The following is a 23,036-nucleotide window of genomic DNA, read 5'->3' on the forward strand; positions in this document are numbered from 1 at the left end:
TAATTGAAAAAAAATATTTGTTGCTTAAAATATACCGGTAAATACAGCAATAAAAACTAAAAAGGGAAGATTTCTTGAATGCATTAAAAATAAGTTTTTTTTTGCAAATCAAAATCAAAGTTTTAGAAATGGATATTGCCAAATCAGGCTCATACTACATGACATAGCTTATCTGGCCCATTATGGCCCAAACCCAAAAGAACAACAGAACAGCATTTAAGTATTGACCAAAGTGTGCCATATATAGAGGCTTGACAATTTATTCAGAATAGAATTTAATATCTTCAAACTTTCACAGCAGTGTTAAAACACAATGAATTTATCATAATTATCTATATACTGTCAATAAATTATGTACTAATTAATACACAGTGGTTGATACAGAATAAAGATATAAATTATATTGCTTTTTCAAATCCTTTTGCAGTCACATTGTAAAAAAAGGCTTTATTTTCATCTAATAGCATTTCATTGAAAATGTTTTGCGTCATAACAAATGTATTATTTATGTCAAAATTTCTCTAGTCCCGTTTATTTGCATAGAAAACCCACATAAAAATAAGCCACAACTGTATTCTATTTGATGATAATTATGAAATTTCATCTTGCACCTGGCTGGAAAAATTTAATAAATATTATCATACATAATAAAATTTTAGGAAATTGATAAATCATATATTACATGACCAAAGTATACACCCAGGCTGTATCCTGTATTTTGTCTCAGAGAGGATACAGTACCACTAGCCTTCTTTGCAGACTTCTAGGAGCGCTAGCGTTTATTTTCGGAAAGCGCTGATACCGTGAAATCCCTATTTATGTACGCACTTTTAAAACTTTTCAAGTTGCAAGCAGGTGCTCCAGGCCGACAGCAAAGTCGGGGTGCGTACGTTAGGAGGGGTTCTTCCTCGGAAAAATCGCATATCAGCATGAGAGTATGGTACATCTTCATGCAATTGAAGTGTGGAATGCTACCACAAAATCAATCAGTAATAAAGAATAAATATTACATATATTTAAATTGTTTGATATTTTCTACCCAGAAACATTTTCTCAGTAACCCTTTTAAGTCGGTGAACATCATCGGAAGCATGATCATTCATGTCAACCTCTTAACTATCCACCGAAATGCTGGAGAGGGGGTGCGTACGTTATGAGGGGTTTTCCCCCGAACATTTCAACTCACTGAGTCAGGCCCGCAATCGTCCCCAAATCGGGGGTGCGTACGTTAGGAGGGGTGCGTACGTAAATAGGAATTTTACGGTATGCGATTTTCAACATGGACCAGGTTCTCGTAAACAACCTGACCCAGTATTAGAGGGCCTGGCGTTGAAAATCACGAATCACAAAATACTGTAAATGTATTAAGTTCCCGTGGTTTTTACATGTATGTCAAGGTAGGGAGAAAATGGAATGTTCGCGGTGGTTTTAAGCTTGCGTTTGAAACAATAGTAGGGCTAGAGTCATAGGTGGGCAAAAACTTTTGCGGTGGTTTTAAGTTCGCGCTGAGAGTTCACCAGGTAAACCGCGAACATGAAACCACCGCAAACATTTCTGCATTTACAGTAAATGCCGGCACTCCTAAAAGTCTGCTAAGGAGGCTACAGCACCGGTAGCATGCTGGTATTCCAGACTTGGGCTGTGACCTCAAAGCTCTGCATATCAACTTCACTGATTCAATAATTGCATATCAATAATTGCATCATATCATGTTCTTCCAGATTTGCTTTAAAGATGGGACAATATAATCATAAGAAAAAATAATAATTTGGAGATAAAATCTCCAAATTTGATTTACTTCTCTGCCTTTCTTACCCTGATAGCACATCACAATGTCTGGGACATTTACAACTTCAGCAAACTTTATACTTTTTTGAAAATACAAAATGTAGATGAGGTTGAAATCAATATCATAAATATCAAAGCAGATAAATATGCATGGGTACCTTAATTTGAAATACAAAGTCATATCTCAACCCCCTTTTGTTTTGAAGTGGTCAAATGGACCCATGTTATCTCACTTGAAATACAACTGTCTTCTTCAGACACAAGAAAAACAAAAAATAATACAACTACAAATGTTAATGTGCGTCTCCAACACCCCAATGTTTTTCAACATTATTATCTCGGAAAAGAAAAAAATACAACTAAAATAGAAATATAGAAAAGTGGTCTAATACAACTTCCACTGTTGATAATAATAACACTGCAAACTATATGTGAGCATTTCGATATTAAAACATGAGAAACATTTTACTAACTTTAGGTTACCAATTAAAGTTTAAAGCTGCAATGTAAAACTTGTAAATTAAATATGTTTGAAATAAATAATACAACCCATTTTTGTGATATGTATGTTAAACATCTCTTGTCACATCTTTGATTCTGTACATACATGGGTACATTCCATACATAAAGAAGGTAAATGTAGGCCCATAGCCCTTTTCAGGCTGTAGGGGCGGTGGGTTGTTATCCACTGTGTCTAAGGCACTGTATTGGGAAGGCGGAGCCCATCCCTCTCCTTCCACCGCCTTTTACCTCCCCAACCAAAGTCAGGTACCCATCTTTACACCTGGGTGGAGTGAGAAAAGTTTTCTTAAGTGCCTTTCCCAAGGGCACAATGTCTAGCCAGAATCGGCTTCAATTGAACCTGTGACCTCTCGAACTTGGGGAGCTAGGGGAATTTTCCCGATACAATAAACCTGTAGATACTGTACACAGTGTCTGTCTTCTCTGTCACAACCAGTGGAAGAATAGCTCTTCAGTGAGCTAGACTGGATCGAGATCACTTTCACTTTTTCCATCTCTTGTCCGCTTGCCACTCTTATATACATAAGTGTGTACATTTGTGCCTTGCATAGGAAACTGTGACACTGCCCATCATACATGTGACCCCTGTGTGCTGAAGAGTTGTGCATGCACGTCCGGAGGAAGCCTTGTGTCATCCTCCGTTCTACCGTCAACTCTCCTGCCCACAGACGTGTAGCGCAGACTGTTCTGTTCTGAAACTGCTGTACTGGAGTGGGAACTGTCCCTCGTACAGTGGGAACTGTCCGTCGTCTGTAGCACACTGTCATCGTTGTTACCCGTACCGTAGGACAGATAACTGGTGGAGACGGACTTATCACAGGAGATGGCACTGTCATCGACGCACAGATCACCCGCAGTCCTGACACGATACTGGCTGCGGTAAAGCTCGTCGGAACTTAACGAGAACTGGTTCGTTTTAGGCATGAAACTTGTTTGGGTCGTGTACGTGGGGGTAGTAGCAGCTGGCTGTGTAGTGCGCCCTTCTCGCAGACTGGAGTATTGCTGGTGGGAAGTTCTACTGGCCTGTGTGTTAACGCTTTGCTCCTTTGGCCTGGCCAGCTGAAATCCTGGCTCATTTGCATGTAGAGGTGTGGGAGTAGCAGCAGGCATAGCTGGATGCGTGGTTTGCCTGTCTTGCGGACTGGAGTATTGCTGGTGTGATGTTCTACTGGCCTGTGTGTTAACGCTTTGCTCCTTAGATCTGGTCGTCTGAAATCCTGCGTCAGCTGACTGATGTAAAGCTCTACCCAAGCTAGCGCCTTGTCCCTTTGACTTGGCCAGCTGAAATTCTAAGTCAGCTGACTGAAGTAAAGTTCTACCGGCCTGTGTGTTAGCACTTTGTTCCTTAGATCTGGTCATCTGGAATCCTGTCTCGGCTGCATGTAGAGGGGAGGGAGAGATGTCCTGTACGCGGGCGTATGAACCATGGGCAGGGAGCGAGGATCTAGAGCTGGCTCTTGCTCTGGACATGAAGTCTTTCGTCGGGGGATGGTAGGGTGGGGGGTCCTGCCAGAGGTGAGACAACTGCTGGCTTCCTGTAAGATAAAAGACATGTAAGCTGTCAGTAACACTCCACATTCATAATAATGAGTCAGAAGTAGATATGCAATTTCCGCACACCATGCTGACCAGCAAACACACACATTATGCACAAGACATACACACTCCAAAGTGAAGTTCTTACGGAGAAATCTTCATGGTGGTGTTATGTTTGCAGTTTTCATTGACGATTCAACGCAAACTCAGAACCACCACGAAAATTTTCTGTTCTGTCTTTTACCTGCTACATGTATGTACTATACGTTGTACAGTATTATGGTGTGTTGGAGTTACCTGCTAATGATGAAGATGCACAAATACTAACATTTGAAAGCACAATTGAACATACCCTATCTTTGAACAGTGAATGTGGTTTCCAACTGGTTTTCCGTAAAGGCGCTAGTGTTTCCAATTGTAGCAACATGTGAATATATAGCCCTATCAAACCTGAACAGAATACCATTGCAAACACTCCACTTTCTCCTTACCAAGATATCAAATCACCACAAACTTAAATGTATCTACAAGTCATAGGCAACATAAGTCAAAGGTACCTGTGTACGGATGGCCGTGATGTCTGGTGGACAGTCCGTCCCCACTCCTGCTCACACCGTCAGACATGGCGGCTTCCCACGCGGTGTGACCTCTGGCCTGACCTCTAGGGAAGACGTCTGGGTTGCTGTCCGACACCCACATGACGGTGCCGAGCTTCTCGTCGTCCGTAGGGTGCAGATGGTTGTGTTCTGTTGAAATGAAATGATTTCAATCGGTAAGGACCTCACCCGCATTTTATCATGGAAGCTCATCTGTGTTGGTAGTAATCATAATACAGTGCTAAACTTTCTTCCAATGCTAAGGTATTCACGGATCAAACTTTCAACGACCACTGTCGTCTTCTTCAGGATCAATAATGACCAATCACTGCCGAACGTAAACCCGCGAGAGTTACAGACAAGTGACTTTATTGACACATGTCTTTACGGATAGGTGACATCAGCATTTTGTCCTCATTACATAGGCTATGCAACACAACCACACAAAAACAATGACTTGTTACAGTCTACACTAACTTTTTAATTTAATTAAATAAAAACATTACGGAACACCATTGCGAAGTTAAAATCTATACATGTAATGATCATGACTAAGTGCTGATGGTACTACTGATTGCCTTGCTACACAGCCGAATTGCACAGTGGAGAAAGGAATTGCTGAGCCTCGTAGTACAGGCTTGTGGATCCAAATAAAGTCACAGTCAAAGGTACCTGTTGGGGGGAAGGTAGATCTGCTGTCCAGTACACCTTCAGACTGGGCCTTCTCCAGTGGATAAGTGACGTTACTTGTACCTGCCCATGTCCTGTCTGCTGTCCTGGCTGGCTGACTCTCCCTGTACACGTCTGACGACAGAAGAAAGCAGAAGAAAAAGGTCCAGACTTTGCATGATGTAAAAAATGACTGATAAACTTGTGGGCGTACCGAATGATAAGTATCTAGCTCAGAAAAGAACAAGAAAGACATTTTGTAGTCATGCCTTCAAGAACCAGACTTAACCTACAATTGATGTGATCAAAAATTCGTATTTTCCAACCACTATTGTAGAGTGGAACTCAGTACCGTCAACTACTGTAGAGCCATCCTCATTAGATACATGTAGTTTTAAACAATTCATGCAGTTAGATATACAAAGGTTTGGTGTGACAGGTCATTCAGTGTGCCTGCAAACTTTGTGTGCTATGCCGAAGGTTATACCGGCTATACAGATAATATACAGATACATACCCTGGTCTGACAGCGTCACTCTGTCCAGTCTCTCCTGCAGATCGCTGTACTTCTGCTCCATCCAGGCGTGTAGCGACTCGCGGACGGACTTGACCTTGGTGTCAGTGTCCGCGGCCAGCTCCCGGCGTTCCTGAGTGGCGCGTTTGTCGATCCGGTGGAGGCAGGCCGTCTGTTCCGCGGAGACGCGCTCACGACAAAGCTGGTCTAGGCACGCTGCATGATGGGAGCATTTTCTCTCCACCTGCGTGGAACACATGTACAGAACATTAGGATCACTACACTGTCCGTGAGTTAGGTAACTAATAGGGGTTGGGCTTGGAGGGTTAAAAAAAGCACACCTTTGTACAGCTAGTTAATTTTGACTTGAAAATGATATTCCCTTAACCTTTGGCACACTGAAGTAGCCGTTTGGCACCCAATTCTGTAATTCCCTATTGGTTACAAAGTGAGGCAGCAGGGAGAATGTTAAGATCTAGAAGAAAGATAGGATTATTCACTTACTCAAGCAACTGGACAGATTTTGGAAATGGCCCGACATTTCAGGTAGCATCCACTACTTTCGTCAATGACTCAAAACCTATCAATTTGCTGGAGTAACACTTACTGTTACACTTACCTTGCGTACCCAATTACCTGGATGTCTAACCTTCATCAACAATAGGAGTATATAATATGTGACACTTGCCTGCTGCATTTGTGAGTTGAGAGCCCAGTGGGAGTCATCGATCTCTGCCAGTAGTTCCTCCCTGTGTGCCTCCAGTTTATTCTCCATCTGCTGTAGGTACGGTGTGCAGCCGTAACACTGGTACACAGGGATCTGGGAGGACACAACACATTTTATAAAAAAAAAAACAGGACGACGAAAACATAAAAAATCTTACGAAAAACGCAAAAGTACAATGCTATTAAATATGCTATCACAGGCTACTAAATAACCTATGATTGTGGTGGTACATTTAATCCCCATTCAATGCTTTAAAGTTAAAATATGATCGATAGATGATGGTAGATGCAATAAGAAAAAAAAAAACTACTTTCTCCAAGTGCCAGTTTCCACGTTTTCCAGCGTATTCTATCAACAACAAGCAAATTTTTGTCCCTAGAGACAGCCCTACTCTATATTCTCAGAGTAGGAACCTATTCTGGAGCCTGTTAACTTTTGTAGGTGTGTAGTACATATAGGACACAACAGAACCTAGTCTGGAGCATTGTTACCTTTTGTACTGTAGGTGTGTGGTACATATAGGACACAACAGAACCTAGTCTGGAGCATTGTTACCTTTTGTAGCTGTCCCTTCTGATCTCGCACCATGTGGTACATGTGAGGGAAGGCCTGTGGGAGGAGGTGTGGGGGGACCTGGGCCGGGTGGTGGGGACCTCTCCCCCCCTTCACAGCAGGAGCACCTTGCTGCTGCTGCTGCTGGGGGTAGTGGGGGTGTACATGGTGGGAATGGTGAGGGTGGTGGGGGTGATGTTGGTGGGGGTGGTGTTGGTGATGACGGTGGCGCAGTCTATCCTGTGACTCCTTGTACTTTGGAAGATGAGGAGTACTTTTCACCTGAAGAAACGGTAAATGAAAAAGTCCAGTAATTTTGACACAGACACCTTGCTGGACAATTTCTTATCTTCTATGCAGGAAAGCTAAGGAATCATACCAACTTGGCCTATGAGAAATCTGACCAACTTAACCCAACACCTTGGTAAAGTCGGCCCAACTCCGTGGTCAAGTTGGACTAGAGCGTTTGTCTGGACAATTTATACCAAAATACAAAACCAGTGCAATGTAAATTTGAAACAGCAAACATGTCAAATAGTGTAGCTCCTCCGTATACTCCGAGAAACAAAAAGGCGTTACAGGATGACCTGTTTAAAACCTTTCGTGTTATTACATTTTGAGGATCCAAACCTCTGGCGTCAGCAACCAACACGATTCTCCATAAAGACCGAGTTTCTTTGTCAGACAACTTCAAACTGTTGACGACAACTTTGTAGTTCTTGAAGCCCAAAACTGCATGGCTATGAAAACGATTTGGGCTACCTGCCTGCGCATTGGCAGACATTCAATTGACATTCTGAAAGCAACAGTCCTGGAGATTGCGAGTTATCTTTAAAACTTGATTGCTCAATGTGTTGTATAATATATAGGGAAATAATTTGACCAAGTGACATAAGTCTGCCAGTCTGACACTGGTAACTGTTAATACATGTGTATGTACCATACCTGAATAGATGGGGAGTGTTTCTTGGTATGTTTGTCCGGACCGGTCTGGATTTGAACCCTTTTCACTGGTTTGTCCTTTCTTTGTTGCGATGTTTGTTCCTTAAAAAAACAATGTTATTGGATGAAATCTTTTAATGTCAATTACTGTCACAGATGAACTTTCATTCAAAGCTAGTCAATAAAGATACACAATTGATTATACATGTGACTGTGCATCTTCTTTACAGAATGTAGATGAGCCCATTTGTTCAAATTTTAAAGTTGCATGACTGTCCAAAGTCATATAAAAACCAACAATAGGCTGACTTCCAGAAAATTGATGCTCATACATGTATTGGTTCAAGACAAGTGTACAATACATGTATATCTGTAGTACAATTGCGTACACCCATGATGAAAATACTGGGATATTCCAGTCCAAGCCCAAGCTTACCTTGCCCTTGTTGGTTCCATCAGCAGGGAGGGAGTGGGACCTCTTAATGTTGCTGTTGTCCTTCCTGTGTGTGCTTCTTCCTCGGCCACTTCTCTTTCCCTGTGCAGAGAATGGTATGTTAGGTATGAAAAGCAACTTATCATCATAGATGGATGTTGTTATTATCTGTATACATATCCCCCCCCCCCCCATTGGCATAACACATCAGCTTCTGTATATGTTTAGCTGGTACAACCACCCTTCGGCGTAACATACCAGCTTCTGCATCTGTATCTGTATAGCCAGTATAATTGCCCTTCAGTGTAACACACCAGCTTCTGTATCTCTATAGCCAGTATAACAACCCTTCAGTGTAGCACACCAGCTTCTGTATCTCCAAGGCTGGTACAACTGCCCATTTTCTTTCCACCCTTACAAAAAATCTCATTTTGTTCCTTCATCTAATGAAGATGCTGCTATGCTGCCATACTTAAATCTTAAAATGTTTGAAGACAGTGACTCCTCCAGCATGAAATCATGACACTGCAAATATGCTTTTTTTCCAATGTGTTACTAGTAGCATCAACTTGAAACACCACATCAACCTTCTTTCCCCTCCTACCACAAAATAAAGTCCCTGCAAAAGTAAAGGACTTACTTTAGGAGTTGAGGTCATGATGAGGATGCACTCTGGGTTTTCCTTGTCTCTTGCCAGATCTATGGGAGTTTTCCCATCCTGGAATAAAACAAAAACCTCTCAACAACCACAGAAACATCATCATTGCAGAAAGTTAGGAATGATTTAACATGCACATGTTCATCAAAATATGCCATCTTACATGGTGGGGCTCAAAAGTCAATTTGTGCACATTTTGAGTAAACACGCCATGAAGTAACAAAAATCAACCAAGCGTTTTACATCTTTAAACAAATGTTTAGGCAGAAGATGGGGGAAGACATTTTTGCATTTGTTAGTAAATGTCATCTGAGTGATAAGTCATGGTCTTTTCACATAACATTCAAATGATATTTCCCACTTTTCTCCATATTCTATTTATTGTATCCATGCATGCGCTTTGTGTCAACAGTGCATTGAGCTTGCAGAGACTGGAAGGTACATTTTGAGCATCATGAGTCTCTCTAAATGGAACATAAACTGATCTACAGTACCTTGTCTTTTGCATTGACATCTGCATTGGCCTCCACTAGGATCTTGGTGAGTTTTCTAAGGCCCAAGTTTGCCGCAATGTGTAAGGCTGTTCGGCCATCCTGCAACAATAACAAACAAGGAAATCAGTACATGGTAGACACACACATGCATGCACACACACACACACACACACACATACATACATACATGTACACATGACACACACATACATACATACATACATGTACACATTACACACACACACTTACATCTACACACACCCAATACAGCAATACTTCATCCCCGTGTTACAAGGGCTACAATAGGCTGCAGTCTCAAGAAAAGTCGCCAGGGGGGCCAAAATAGACCTCGACCTAAGAACTACCCACATATCAAATCCCTCCAGACTATCACTTTTGTACATTTGGTCCACCTACAGCTTGTGCTAGAACTGCAGGGACAATTTTTTGAATTAAAATCTTTCAAAAAGGATAAGTGAACAAAGGACTGACAGATTTCAATCATATTCGGTATGCTTAGATGGACATGTCTATGATTGGTTTTTGTTTTAGCTATTTTGAGTGAGCTGGTACCTTGTTCCTCTGGTTGACATGACACCTGGCGCTGAGGAGGATCCTGGTTCCGGTCACATGTCCGTACTTGATGGCCAGGTGCAATGCTGTGTCCCCGTACTGCACAGGATAAACGGGAAATCTTTCTTGACACAACAAAAGTACAACGACTTTCGTAAGGTCTACAACATCTACATTTTGTATAACATACAGTCCAGTAGATACAAATGAATTAACCTACATAAAATCATATTACCGGTAACAGATATGAGTAAATCAACATGTTGAGTTCAACAAATTAAAGGATGCCTTACATTGTTCTTGGCATCCGGCATGCAGCCCCCCATCAGCAGCATCCTGCAGCTCTGAGAGTGGCCGTTCTGGACTGCATGGTGCAGAGGAGTGAACCCGTTCTGTGAACACATCAATAAGGTTAACCCAAACCCTCGCCCTAACCCTAACTTAACCCTGACCCTAAACCTTACTTTACCCCTACCCTACCCTAACCCTAACCTAACCCATCCTACAGCTCTGGGAGTGGCCGTTCTGGACAGCATGGTGCAGAGGAGTGAACCCGTTCTGAAAACACATCAACAAGGTTAACCCTACCCTTACCCGTCAGCAGCAACCTGTTCTGAAAAGAAAAAAAAGACACGAAATGCAAGAAAATACCTAACTTTCCCCTCGGGTATAATCTTAATAAGGGTTATTTGTTCAATGGTACGGTAGCCCTGTAGCGTTGTGCAAATTGTGCTCAATGTACACATGGTGTATTGGAGAGTGACTTACTTCATTTTTGGAGTGGATGTTGGCTCGAGCTCTGATCAGAAGCTCCACAGTTCTGCTGTACCCGTTCCAGGCCGCTTCATGCAGAGGAGTGTTTCCATTCTGGATGCAACACAAGATCATAATCACTTCTTTTAAGTAATTATAAAAAAAATACACGTACACACACAAACGTGATGTTCTCAGGAGTCACCACACCAAATAACTGGCTTCATCACGGTACAGTGCCACAAGAAACAAACCGTTGGACTTACATGTACATTTCTATTATACAAATTTGCTATAAAATTTACCTCTTTAAAAGGAAATCAAAAAATGGTAAGAGCTGAAAGACTTTTAAAAATCCATTCTTAGACCAGGTGAAAACACAGGTGATTAGCTTGCACACATATAAGTCATGTTAAGACCTGATTTCCCCTGACCTGATCTTGTCGATCCACGCTGGCACCCTCCTCAATAAGGGCCTGGACCACCTCCACATGTCCTCCTACTACAGCACGGTGGAGGGCGGTACAACCATCCTGTAACAACACACAACACATCAGTACAACCATCCTGTAACAACACAACATCACAACACATCAATTACAACCTCCACATGTCCTCCTACTACAGCACGGTGGAGGGCGGTACAACCATCCTGTAACAACACACAACACATCAGTACAACCATCCTGTAACAACACAACATCACAACACATCAATTACAACCTCCACATGTCCTCCTACTACAGCACGGTGGAGGGCGGTACAACCATCCTGTAACAACACATCCATTTATGAGGGTTAGACATCCAGTTTAACAGGATACAAAATCTCAGCTGGATAAGATTCAGAAGTTACTTCCAGACGTTTGGAGTGACATCCATCACTCTTCTTCAGCATCACTAAAATGAACTGGCAGAACAAAACAATATATATCAGACATTTATAATTTGAAAAAATGGTTGAACTAACTCATAAGTATCGTATGCAAATGTATGTAAGGCATGTTGGGATGGTTCCTAAGATATGAAAACACCATAGAAACTGTTATTGTCCTTTGTGTTGCCAAGCCGATACTCATCTGCCGTTTACCACCATACAAAGCTACAACAAGGACATTCCTTTTGACTGGAGACAACTGACATCTCTGACCATGAACATTGACCACGGTGGTATGAACACAGAGTCATACATGTACAACACTGTAGATCAAGCACTACCGGTACTTCTACCATATGGAGAACTTGTGCAAGTTGCAATTAGGTGGAAAAGATGACCAACTGATATAATCTATGCAAATGAAGACCTTATTTGCATAATCAATACAAAACTTTTGTGATACACAGTCACAGGTTCACATCATTTGGTGAAGGTTGAGGTTGTGGAACTCTCGAGCTCACACATATTCATGTTCCAAAATTCAACTTTGAGGTACATGTATCTGCTTGATAGATACAAAATTACTGGAACGATTTTCTTCTGCAATGTAACATAACTTGTTTTCTTTAAGTTTAATCAACTCGAACATATGTTACAAGAACTTCAAAATTCTGAGTGTCAATATGCATGGTATACTGCAAATACATTTTAAGTTTGCAGAGATTTACATGTAGTTGCACAGTAGGGAGAAAATGGAGTGTTCGTAGTGGTTTTATGTTTGCGGTTGAAACAATTGCAAGATTGTAAGCAGGCAGAGGACAGAGCAAGTATTGTCAATGTTGCCTTAAGTTCGCGAACATTAAACCACAGCAAACTCAAATGCATTTACAGTACGCATCTTGGTTTTATCATCATCTTGGGTTACAGTAATTGGGTTGTGGAACGTCTGAAAAAATAACATGATATTGGGCTATGACAATAGGGTTGGAGGTTGTGGAATGTCTGAAAACATAACAAATTACGTGACACTGTACAACATTAAACGACCTGAGATTTGGCACTTTGGTTCCGGATACGCACCTCTTCCAAGGTAGCCGCTGGCTTGGCATCTGCTTGTTTAGTCAAGCTTGTGGTCCCCTCTTCCTTAATTCCCGACGTCTGCAGTGATCCTTGTAATGGGAGCCTTTCACGTAAACTCCGACTGTCCTGCCCATGCGGTGGAAAGCTTGTACCAGGATCTTTGGTGCCATCTCTTGGCAGAACTTGTGTTTTAGGACTGGTTACCCGTGTGGTTGAGTATTGCCTTGTGTACGTGTGACTGTCCTGAGAAGAGCTTAGCGACCATCCTTGTGACGACACCGACCTGCCCGAACTGAAATCTTCGTCCCCGGCCAGCCACGCTGACAGACGCTTCGTGTGACGCACCAAGCGTGGGGAGGGGGGGTACCTGACCCCAGGGGAGGGGGGGTACTTGGTGACGCCACCCCTCGTGTGTAAGTCACACCCCAGGTCGTAAAAGTCCCACTCGAGTTGTTCCGATGGCGTCATCTCGTCCACTGCTGTTGTCGGAAGTCCGTTGCAGGAAACAGAGGGAAGCAGACAAATAAATGTCTAAATACTACTATTGCACAGGGAACAACAAGCTATTAGTTAGCAGGGCGTATAAGAAGACAAAGAAAGTAGACTCCCTCCTTTTGCAGGGGACACCCAGAGGACACCCTGCTTCCCTGGTAATTACATACACATGTACATGTGACCCAAATGACTTGAGTTCCACAACCTCATACCTTCACCAAATGATTTTAACGACTGACGTATCATAAATGTTTCTCACTGATTATGCAAATAACATCCTCATTTGCATGAATAGTAGCAGTTGATCATCTTCTTAAAATTTGTCTGAATGTAGGGAGTTCCAGCTGTTGTCGCTCGCTCAACATGCATGCTACCAGAATGGGTTGGACTCCTTAGGACAGGACTTCAAGCCATGGTCCACTGTTCATTGTACCAGTAAAAAAAGATAGGGGGATTTGCCCTGTACAATGAGCCTGAAACTTTACGAGTGTAAGTACTGTAAATAGCTTGTGTCTTCTTTATCTCGACCAGTGGAAGATAAGCTCAACTGTTCATTGGGCTTAATTAATTCAAGATCACTTTCTTTCAATGTACACTTTAATTTATGACTGTCAAAGATGGAGTTCCCAATACAATCCAGTCAGTCTGTGGTGTCACCAGTACCAATATGGCTAGAAGAAGTACCAAGGTAATGTAAGGTATAATTGTCACTTATGTCAGCATGTATTTTTGTTCAAGCAAAGACAATTACACGACTAATCCCTATGTCTAATATCTGTCACAGTAACTTAGCATAGCAACTATACATAGCAACAAGCATAGCAAGGAGGTTATAACCATGTAAAAAAACTTGTAGATGTAGATGGCTGTATTTTTGATTGTGATATACAGTTTTCACTTTCAAAGTTTAACCTAACGGCAGGGTGCGAAATACTTTTTTGAGCCAGGTTGCCCATATTGCTACTCTCCAAGCAGAGCTAGGGTTTCGGCTGGTTTTTGACGTGTTTTAGGCGTTTTTGTCATGCCTTCTACTTTGTCATCGTTTTTGTTGTGTAGCAAACCCAAGCTCTGCAGGCAGACGGAAGCTTCAATGCCTAATAAACCTAATCACCCCAACACATTACAAGCGTTTCACAAGTAAGTGCGAAGCGTGCCCGGCCAGGCACGAGATTCCCTCCCCACGACTACAGAATTTCCGGCCCAGTCTCACCAAGGACATAATCCTCGGTCTATCGGTCGTGGCCATGTTTTCATGCCATGTTCTCACGCTTCCCCTACTCGTTAGCTAACTGCAATTACTTTCGTATGAAAATAACAGCTCAACGTACAGCCAAAGACACCTGGAGTTTACAAAGTCTCAATCAGGACGCCATGTTGGAAAGTCGCGTCAATGTCCGTCAGCAAATGACTTGCCTATCGTGACCGCACTTACACCATCCAAAAACCACCAAAGAACGAACCATACAAAAATCAGTACATTCCTCTGGTGTCATTTGGGGATTTTTAAGTCTCTGTTGGTAGAACTCCGTCGCCAATTTTGCTGTTGTTGTTGAAAAGTTCCGTCCAATCTGAACGCAGCAAGCGGCGGCATTGGTAACCGCATGTAACGTAAACAAGGTACGTGTTCCCGTTCATAATCCATTTAACGATGCCTGAGATAATGATAATAATAATTACTAGTAATGCAGTTCGAGTTGATACGTAATACACATTTATTTCATATGTCTTGTTCATGCATCATTGTATTTTTCTTGTGAGGTATCCAATGGAAATGTACGTTATGATGCTATCAATGATCATACCGGCGTGGAATCGTGGACACCAGCCTGTCGCATGAATAGGGCGGTCAGCGGGGGACCGGTGCGGCCCGGGAATGCACTCTACACTTGCCGGATGTGTGATAATCCGGGGCAGTAAAATTGGTACCACTAATGATAATCTAATGGTTCTCGGGGAGGAGTACTGTCACCTTTTTTTCAATGGAAGTAAATAGGTTTGCCCCGCCCCGAGGTCAGTGCCTGCAGAGCTTGGGTTTGCTACACAACAAAAACGATGACAAAGTAGAAGGCATGACAAAAACGCCTAAAACACGTAAAAAAAATAGCCGAAACCCTAGCTCTGCTTGGAGAGTACATATTGCAACCTAGGGCAAAGGCTAGGTTGCACATCCAAATTTCAGGTTGCTCCAGCAACATTCACCGATTTCTTAAAATCAAGCTCGTATGTAGCGTATAATACTACTAATATTTCAAAATATAAATTAGATGGTATCGTGTTCCCTTTGACCTAAAAACATCTTGTTTAGCCGAGGGCAGTGTGTTTTCGTCTTTTTCAGCTCAAATTCCACGATCTTTGAAGGGTTTTTGATGGTTTAAAACGAAAAAGTGTTGATTTCTTTATTTCAATTGAAGATTTACCGAATTTTATGAGAGTGACACTGTGTTTTTGTGAGCTTCCAGGGCTCCGATTGAGATCTTTGGCTCAAAATATAAGGTTGCACACTGCGCTACCTGGGTTTGGAATTAACTTGCACCAACCGAAATCTTGTTGCACTGTGCAACGTGCAACCTGGTATTTCGCACCCTGTAACGATGAAACAAACTTGTCTTGGTGCACGTTGAGGTTTGAATTTTCCACTCCAATTAACTGAACCTCTAAGTCTACGTACCAAATGCAGCGATTGATCGTTGGCGCATCAAATAAGTCTATCCGAATATGCAACTTGCACTCTTTGGAACAAACCTGGCGTGTAATGCCAAGGGGCAGTTTATGCTAGGGTATTGAATACAAACAAGAAAAGAATTGCACTACTTACATTATCTTGTATGTCAAGTTCACACCCAGCCTGAAGAAGGACTTTCAGTGTGTTTGTAAACCCTCGGTGAGCCGCTACATGTAACACAGTGTGGCCATGCTGCAACATAGACAGGTATACAGGTCAGTCTGGGAACAAGTACAGCATCACTAGATAGAAATCACAGGCCTTAAGGTATAGCTCCTACTAAATGAGTATTGTTATAACAGTTAAAGGTGCTTGTGTCAACAATGAAACATATTGTACAACTACGTTTATGAATGTTCAATGGCGGATGCGTAAAGAATGTTCATTCTTTACGCATCCGTAAGTAAACTTCTCGTTGAAAAAGGGCAGTCGGATGGACGCCCGAAACGTCTGATTTTATCGAAATTTATCCAGATGTAAAGTTTAAATTATACTACTCTATATTGTACAACTGTTTACAGTTCCTGACTATAAGCAAATATCATAAGCATCATTCAGACGTTTGTAGCAAATACACACCTTTCTGACTAAAAGCAAACATTTGAAAGCACGAGGCGAGTAGTACAGTCTCCTGGCTCCTGAGAATCAAAGCCGGGCCCGCCAGTGCACAAACTCAATGCACTTACATGTGCCACTAGGCTAGTGTAAAAGTAGCCTGGGTGCCATCCTATCTCTACCGGGGCTCCTACACTCGCTTCCCTCAAAAAATTTTTTGAGGGAAGCGAGTGTAGGAGCCCCGGTAGAAATAGGATGGCACCCAGGCTAGTGTAAAAGGTCCGGACCAGTTCAACTAGTCAGTAAATGTCACTTGAACCACACTGTTACACAATACAAAAACTTAATTGTAATTAATCTTCAAGCAGATCTCCACGGTGCTAATATCGTACAAGCTAGCCAGAGAAGCTCCAGTCAGCCAGGGAAGTTGTTAGGCACCGTCGGTTGCAAAAAAAAACTCCCTCTGCCAGTTGGATTCGGCCTTTGGAACCTTTGGGTCTACAGTCAAACCTGCCTATAGCGGTCACTCAAGGGACTGGCCAAAATCGACCGCTATGGACAGGTGGCCGCTCTATAGAAACGGTTGATTTTTACCACGAGCAATAAGTGCCACACTGAGAAACATTTATTCACATACTGTACAAGTACAGTGTACAGTCAAACTTGGTCTACCGACCACTTCCACAAGACGACGATCGCCGCGCGCTCAAGATGACTGCTTTCGGTCGGTCTCGATTTTTCCACAAGCATATTATTAAAGTCCAAGTCGATCCATCGATCCGCCCCCAAACCGGAGCACATGCGACTTAAAATGTTGCCGAAGACAACCGTGTCATTTTCAATTGCGCAGTGACATTATTTATCGGCAGAACACATAAACAAAGAATTGATGACTTTAAAACCTTTTTGTAGAGGATAAAAGGCGTCTGTATAATTTATAGAAACTGCTCGCCCATGCTACTACCAGTGAAGTAACCCAAGTAAACAAAGCGTCGGCAACATGTACGGCGCGCAAGAGGCTCTCTTTGTCTGCAAATTTCTGGCGTCTTAGCGGTTTTGGAAATTCAAAACCCTCACCAGGGGCAAAATAAAACCATAGGCAACATTTTCATGGGTAACACTGCTATAAAAAAATGTATAATGACAATATTTTTCTGCCGAGATTTGAAAGAAATCTTGCGGCGACCATGCGCTGGGACCGTTATCGGCAGTGTTTCCAGACCCGCGGGACCGAAAACCGTGTGGCCGCGACCGCGTTAGACAGTGACCGCTATAGACGAATTCTTAATGCTTACGTCAATGGGAAAAATCCAAGGGACCGACAAAAAGTGACCACTATGAGCAGGTGGCCGCTATGCAAAGGTGACCGCTAATACAGGTTTGACTGTACTTGTAGACTAAATAGCAATACAGTATGTAATTTACAGTGATTATGTACTGTTCACCCTGTAAATAGAAAAGTAAGGCAGTAGTGTGGCATAATGGCAGGGTGTTCGACCCAGAGCCCAGGGTTCGAATCCCCTGACACCACCAACTTTCCTCTCGCACGCCACCCAGGTATAAAAATGGTTTAGTGTTCTCTGTATGAGTGCAGAGTGCAGTGCCACGCTGTCCCTATCAAAAGCAAAACAGAAAAAAATTCTATTAAAAAAGGCAGAAGCAGAAGTTACCTTGTCTAGGAAGAGCCTAGCCCCTGCCTGGATGAGCTCTACAACCCTGTCAGTCTGCCCCTTGGCTACAGCATAGAAGAGCTGTTCAGCCAGACCATCATCACGATCAGCAGACATAGGGCACACTCACTACTTGTGGGTCACCAGGGCTGTACAAATACAATAACGTTATTTCTTTATTTTGGTTCTTTTAAGTTATACATGTACAGTTGAAGCCACATACACACAAATACACACACTCACAGACACACACACAGACAGACACTCTTTCATTCACACAAACAGATACACAGATGTAAGGTTACATGCATAGTCACACACACACATATACTGTAACACATGCAGACACACATGCACACGTAGTTGCACATGCACACATTCTCACACACACATACATGTACACTGTCACACACACACACACACACACACATACACTGTCTCTCACACACACACCATCCATCACACACACATACACACACGCATTCACACACATACACTGTTACACACACATACACACACTCACTCACACACACACACACACACACACACAGACCCAGGACTAGTACACAAGAAGTCTGTGCCCTACGTTACATGTGTTTCAGTAATAGACATCCTGTAGCGAGCAGTGCTGTCTGACACTCACAATGGAAATTGTAATCGATATTGTTTACATCACTCAAATATGGGGCACTCCAACTGTCTAAGAGCTCTCAAAAGAGTTTCTTTTAAACTTCTTTGATCATGACAACAATGTTAAAAGTGTAACTATTATTGGTTTGTTCCCTTGGAATTCACAGAACATCGTTAATTTGTCGTTTGATAGAAGAAAAGTTCACCAACCTGAGGAATCTGGAGTAACTTCTGCACGCCATTATTTTAGGAGCTTATGTCGGAGTTACTGTTGTTGTTGTCCTCATTTCACGTGCTAGACTTGGCCTTGTGGTGCTCTCATATCTTGGTAAGTCGCTGTTCTTGTCTCTAGTTGTCTTGTGTTGGCACGTGTGCTTGTTGAAAAGTTGTACTAAACTCTAACGCGGTGTGTGCGGTACTGACGCGTGGGGAGGGGCGGGGAGCAGTGCACAGTCAATAAACCGCACCACAGGGAAAACTCGCCATATCACTCCGCACAAACTTCTCAGAAACGGGAATTTTTCCCGAACATGAAGCTATCAAGTTACAGTCCTGGAAAAAAGGTCAAGTTTCTATATTTACACATTGCATAACATACTCAGTAGTGTGATGCTTCGTTGTAAACCTTTCCGAATTGTCTCAGTCGGACATTCGAAATTTCTGAGAGTGCTGGAGTGATTTGGCTTGGCCGAGGGGCTATTATAAAACTAAAGGTCATCGACCTTTGAACGCTGATCGCCCGATTCGATTGTTCAAGTTTGTTAAGATCTTGACTTCTGTTCTTTTGGGGTATTGCTAAAGGCTGGGGTTATCTACAAACGACTGAAACAGTTTCCGATTTGTTTCGGCATGGAATGCGGTGAGACCAAAGGCCATCTTGGGGCGGAAGTGACGTAAACTACTCGTAGTACATGCACTCGAGTAGGGCAACTTGTAAAGCCAGTGACGTAACTTTTCAAAGCCAGTCATATTGGGCCATACTGATTCGATTGTGTGGATGACATCGACTGGGCACTGCAAAAACGATGCAAGCGTGCGAAAAACTAAAAGTTGGGCCAAAAAAAGTTGCATATATGAAATCTGAGTGGTCGGTTGAACAAATGACCGAACACAGAACATGGCAGATGACCAAACAATACATTCTTTCTTTCTGTTCTTTCACATCTTCTTTGACTTTGGAAGACAATTTGGTGAGGGCGTCTAAAACCCCTTATCAGCTTACTTGTACTGACAGACATTTCTTGTACACACACACACACACACACACACACACACACACACACACACACACACACACACACACACACACACACACACACACACACACACACACACACACACAAACAACTTTTGCATGCACAAATAAACCTTCCTTGAAAGGTTTACCAAGGAGGTTTACATTCTTGGACATACTAATAATTTCAATAGGAAAATAGATATTCTACGGCATTAGTATCTCTTTTCCAACATTCTTATTTTCAAATCTATGGCATATATTTGATCATTCTGTAGTTTCTTTGTACGATTTACATCATGTTTACAAACATTTTCTTTTTAGAAACGAACGAAAATTGATGCCCGCGCGGATATGATTCATATATAATCAAATAAGGGTGTTTTATACATGTGTTACATATTTTAAAAAAATGTGTTCTTTCCTGTGGTTGTTTGTGATCCTGCAGCAGGTGTCACGCTGTGTCTTGTCTAATCAATCAACTAGATTCCTCTCTCCATGGCTCCACCAACAATTATTTTTGCATATCATGGTAGAGATAACGATCTGGTAGAATCGCCGATTCTAACGGTAGATATCCCTATCCGCTATCGGAGTCGGCAGATACAAAGATATTCGCAGTCTTAAATTGTCAACTTCGATTATGTCACATTAGATCAATGGTTTGACTTCAAACATAGTTTGTATATTCATAGCATTCTGGTCGTAGTAAAAAGAACAATTCATTGGTCTGTTACTTTTCCTACGCCTGTTTATCGCCGTGTGCGTGAGCATATACTTATACTGAGGTCTTTGGGATCCACACTGAGACTTTCTCCTTCTAGTACTCTATCTAGATAACATACATAGATCAGAAACACTTGCACAGAGATTATTCACTGCCTTGGGAGGTTTGAAAACTCATTGCTTTGATAAAGACCGTTACAATGATTGGTAAAAAAGCATCAGGAGTGGAAATACAGTAATATCTGTACTCCTTTCCCAACGCCACATGCTCAAATGACGCCAATAACGATCAGAAATGCCATCTTTATGTTGTTTTTTTTGTGCTTATTTTTCATTTTACAAGGGGAAAACATATGGTGTTTCTTAATAGTCTGTACTCTGTAGTAATCAGACCTAATCCTCGCTACTGTGTCGGACACGTGTTGGCAGCCGTTCGAGTTTATTTATCGATTTATTTATTCATCTATGAATTCTAGGGTGGTCCCTTCAGTGAACTGAGTATGCGGAAATCATACTGGCAAATCAGGATACAAAACAAAGGTGTCCTCAAGGCAAAACTTTTCAATTCAATGATAAGTCCAGTCGGTGGTCTGCCCGCCGTGGGTTCTTAAATCATGATCTGCAAGCAGATATTATATAAAAGTGTTGCGGCGCATTTCGTATGACATTCATTTCTATCTTTGCCATACGAGATGATTATTAAAACGCCGACCACAGAAAAACGTACCAGATTCAGCATATAGTAAACTTTGTAAAGGTAGCCCCATTCCAAAACACGTCAAAAACCAGCCGGAACCCCTCCTCTGCTTGGAGAGTACTCGATCTCGCGTCTGCTAGGTGTCCTAGGTTCGTACACACTCCGTAAAACAATCCGCCTTACATCTGCTTGGATTATACAGCTCCCACAGAAAACCACTTCACCTTCGTGTGACGTCCGTACGACGATGTCAACACAGGTCATAAACCGCAGACTGTTCCATATAAGTAGGGAAGGAGCAGAAGTGTTTTCTTTTTTTTCTTCTTCTTCTTAGTTTTTCCCAATTTTCCTTCAATGGGTTCATCTGTAAAGTTGATTTCCCACTTTTTGTTTTTAACATTTTACATCGCACCGTTTCAAAACATTGACCTGCCTGCCTGCCCTAACGAATTTATTTTACGAATGGCTTAGCCCTAAAGTGCGCCAATCGCCTGCGCCTTCGCTGACTACTTACATAAACATCCTGCAGAATGTGTTTACTCAAATGCGTCATTGTGAGTTTTAAGGAGGTTTTGATAAAACCTTCTTGTTGTGAGTAAGGCGTTTCAAAAACAGCATGGATTTCAAAGGCAACCAAAGCAATATTAGGGCCCAAAATATGGAAATGAAAAAAAACGCTGAAATGTTTATGGTAGTGACATTTACTAACACTATTCAGCACATTTGCGCAATAATTTCATACTTTGAGCATTTTAAAACCGCGCAAAAACGTGTCGTACGATGATTCCCTTCGTTTCGCGAGCCTACAAAATCCCTGGCGACGATTTTCATTGAGTCCTCACACCACAACGACGTCGTATTTTTGCATGATGGACGTCGCTACACATTGTGATTGTGTTGTTTGAACTAATCATGTATAGAAATGACTAAATAAATTGACTTTCAAAATCCGATTTTCGGGCCCTAATATTGCTTGGGTTTCTGTTGCCTGACTGTCATAGTTTTCTACATTCTGGTTGCACTCAATGTTTTTAGAAAAAGGCATGCTGGCATAGCAACAAACAAATTCAACATGCGGCATTTTGCTCTAGCTGGGGAGTATACCCCCCTCCCCTTAAACACATGTGTGGCACGTATGGTGCTGCGTTTTCTTATCTACAAGGGTTTCTCGCCGCGGCCTGTGACAAAGGGAAGATCTCAGCAAGGGCATCCTCCTCAGCCTGCAATGGCAGAGCGGAAACAACGCAAGCTACCCTGCCTACAAAAATAAGGGAATATGTTACTCTCCAAGCAGAGGTTGGTGGGGAAGATTGTGACCTTTTTATCATGTGCCCCGTTTTTTTTTAGTAGAGTAGAGTAGAGTTTTGTCCGCTCTCCCTCTCTATTAAAGTCTCTTGCTTGGTGGGGAGAGCGGACAAAAACGGGGCATATGATAAAAAGGTCACAATCTTCCCCACCAACCTCTGCTTGGAGAGTAGGAATATGATACTTTAACAACATTTCTCTTACAAAAGATGGCAATGATGCAGAGGTATATTTCAAAAAGAGGAAAGAGTTTGTGAAAGCATCGCAGATTTTTCCTTCTTTTTGTGCC

General features: G+C 42.2%; 1 protein-coding gene across 3 annotated transcripts; it reads right to left on the minus strand.

Annotated features, from left to right (window-relative positions):
- Positions 1-215: 215 nt before the first annotated feature.
- Positions 216-19,635, minus strand: LOC136430043 (ankyrin repeat domain-containing protein 6-like). 3 transcript variants are annotated; one of them, XM_066420303.1, is made up of 17 exons: positions 18,996-19,635; positions 18,156-18,304; positions 16,024-16,122; positions 11,192-11,290; positions 10,773-10,871; positions 10,298-10,396; positions 10,005-10,103; positions 9,432-9,530; positions 8,920-8,997; positions 8,283-8,381; positions 7,850-7,948; positions 6,908-7,186; positions 6,314-6,445; positions 5,629-5,869; positions 5,115-5,246; positions 4,404-4,592; positions 216-3,845 (listed from the first exon to the last, which is right to left on the minus strand). In XM_066420303.1, the coding sequence occupies exons 2-17, from the start codon at positions 18,270-18,272 to the stop codon at positions 2,881-2,883; spliced, it is 2,925 nt and encodes a 974-aa protein (XP_066276400.1). In that variant the 5' UTR covers positions 18,273-18,304; positions 18,996-19,635; the 3' UTR covers positions 216-2,880. The 3 variants fall into 3 exon arrangements, with proteins under 3 accessions (XP_066276400.1, XP_066276381.1, XP_066276391.1); XM_066420284.1 differs by lacking the exons at positions 18,156-18,304; positions 18,996-19,635 and adding an exon at positions 12,714-13,189; XM_066420294.1 differs by lacking the exons at positions 18,156-18,304; positions 18,996-19,635 and adding an exon at positions 12,714-13,192.
- Between the last annotated feature and the right edge of the window lie 3,401 nt (positions 19,636-23,036).

This window comes from Branchiostoma lanceolatum, chromosome 1, assembly GCF_035083965.1.
Source record: "Branchiostoma lanceolatum isolate klBraLanc5 chromosome 1, klBraLanc5.hap2, whole genome shotgun sequence".
Lineage (NCBI taxonomy): Eukaryota > Metazoa > Chordata > Leptocardii > Amphioxiformes > Branchiostomatidae > Branchiostoma > Branchiostoma lanceolatum.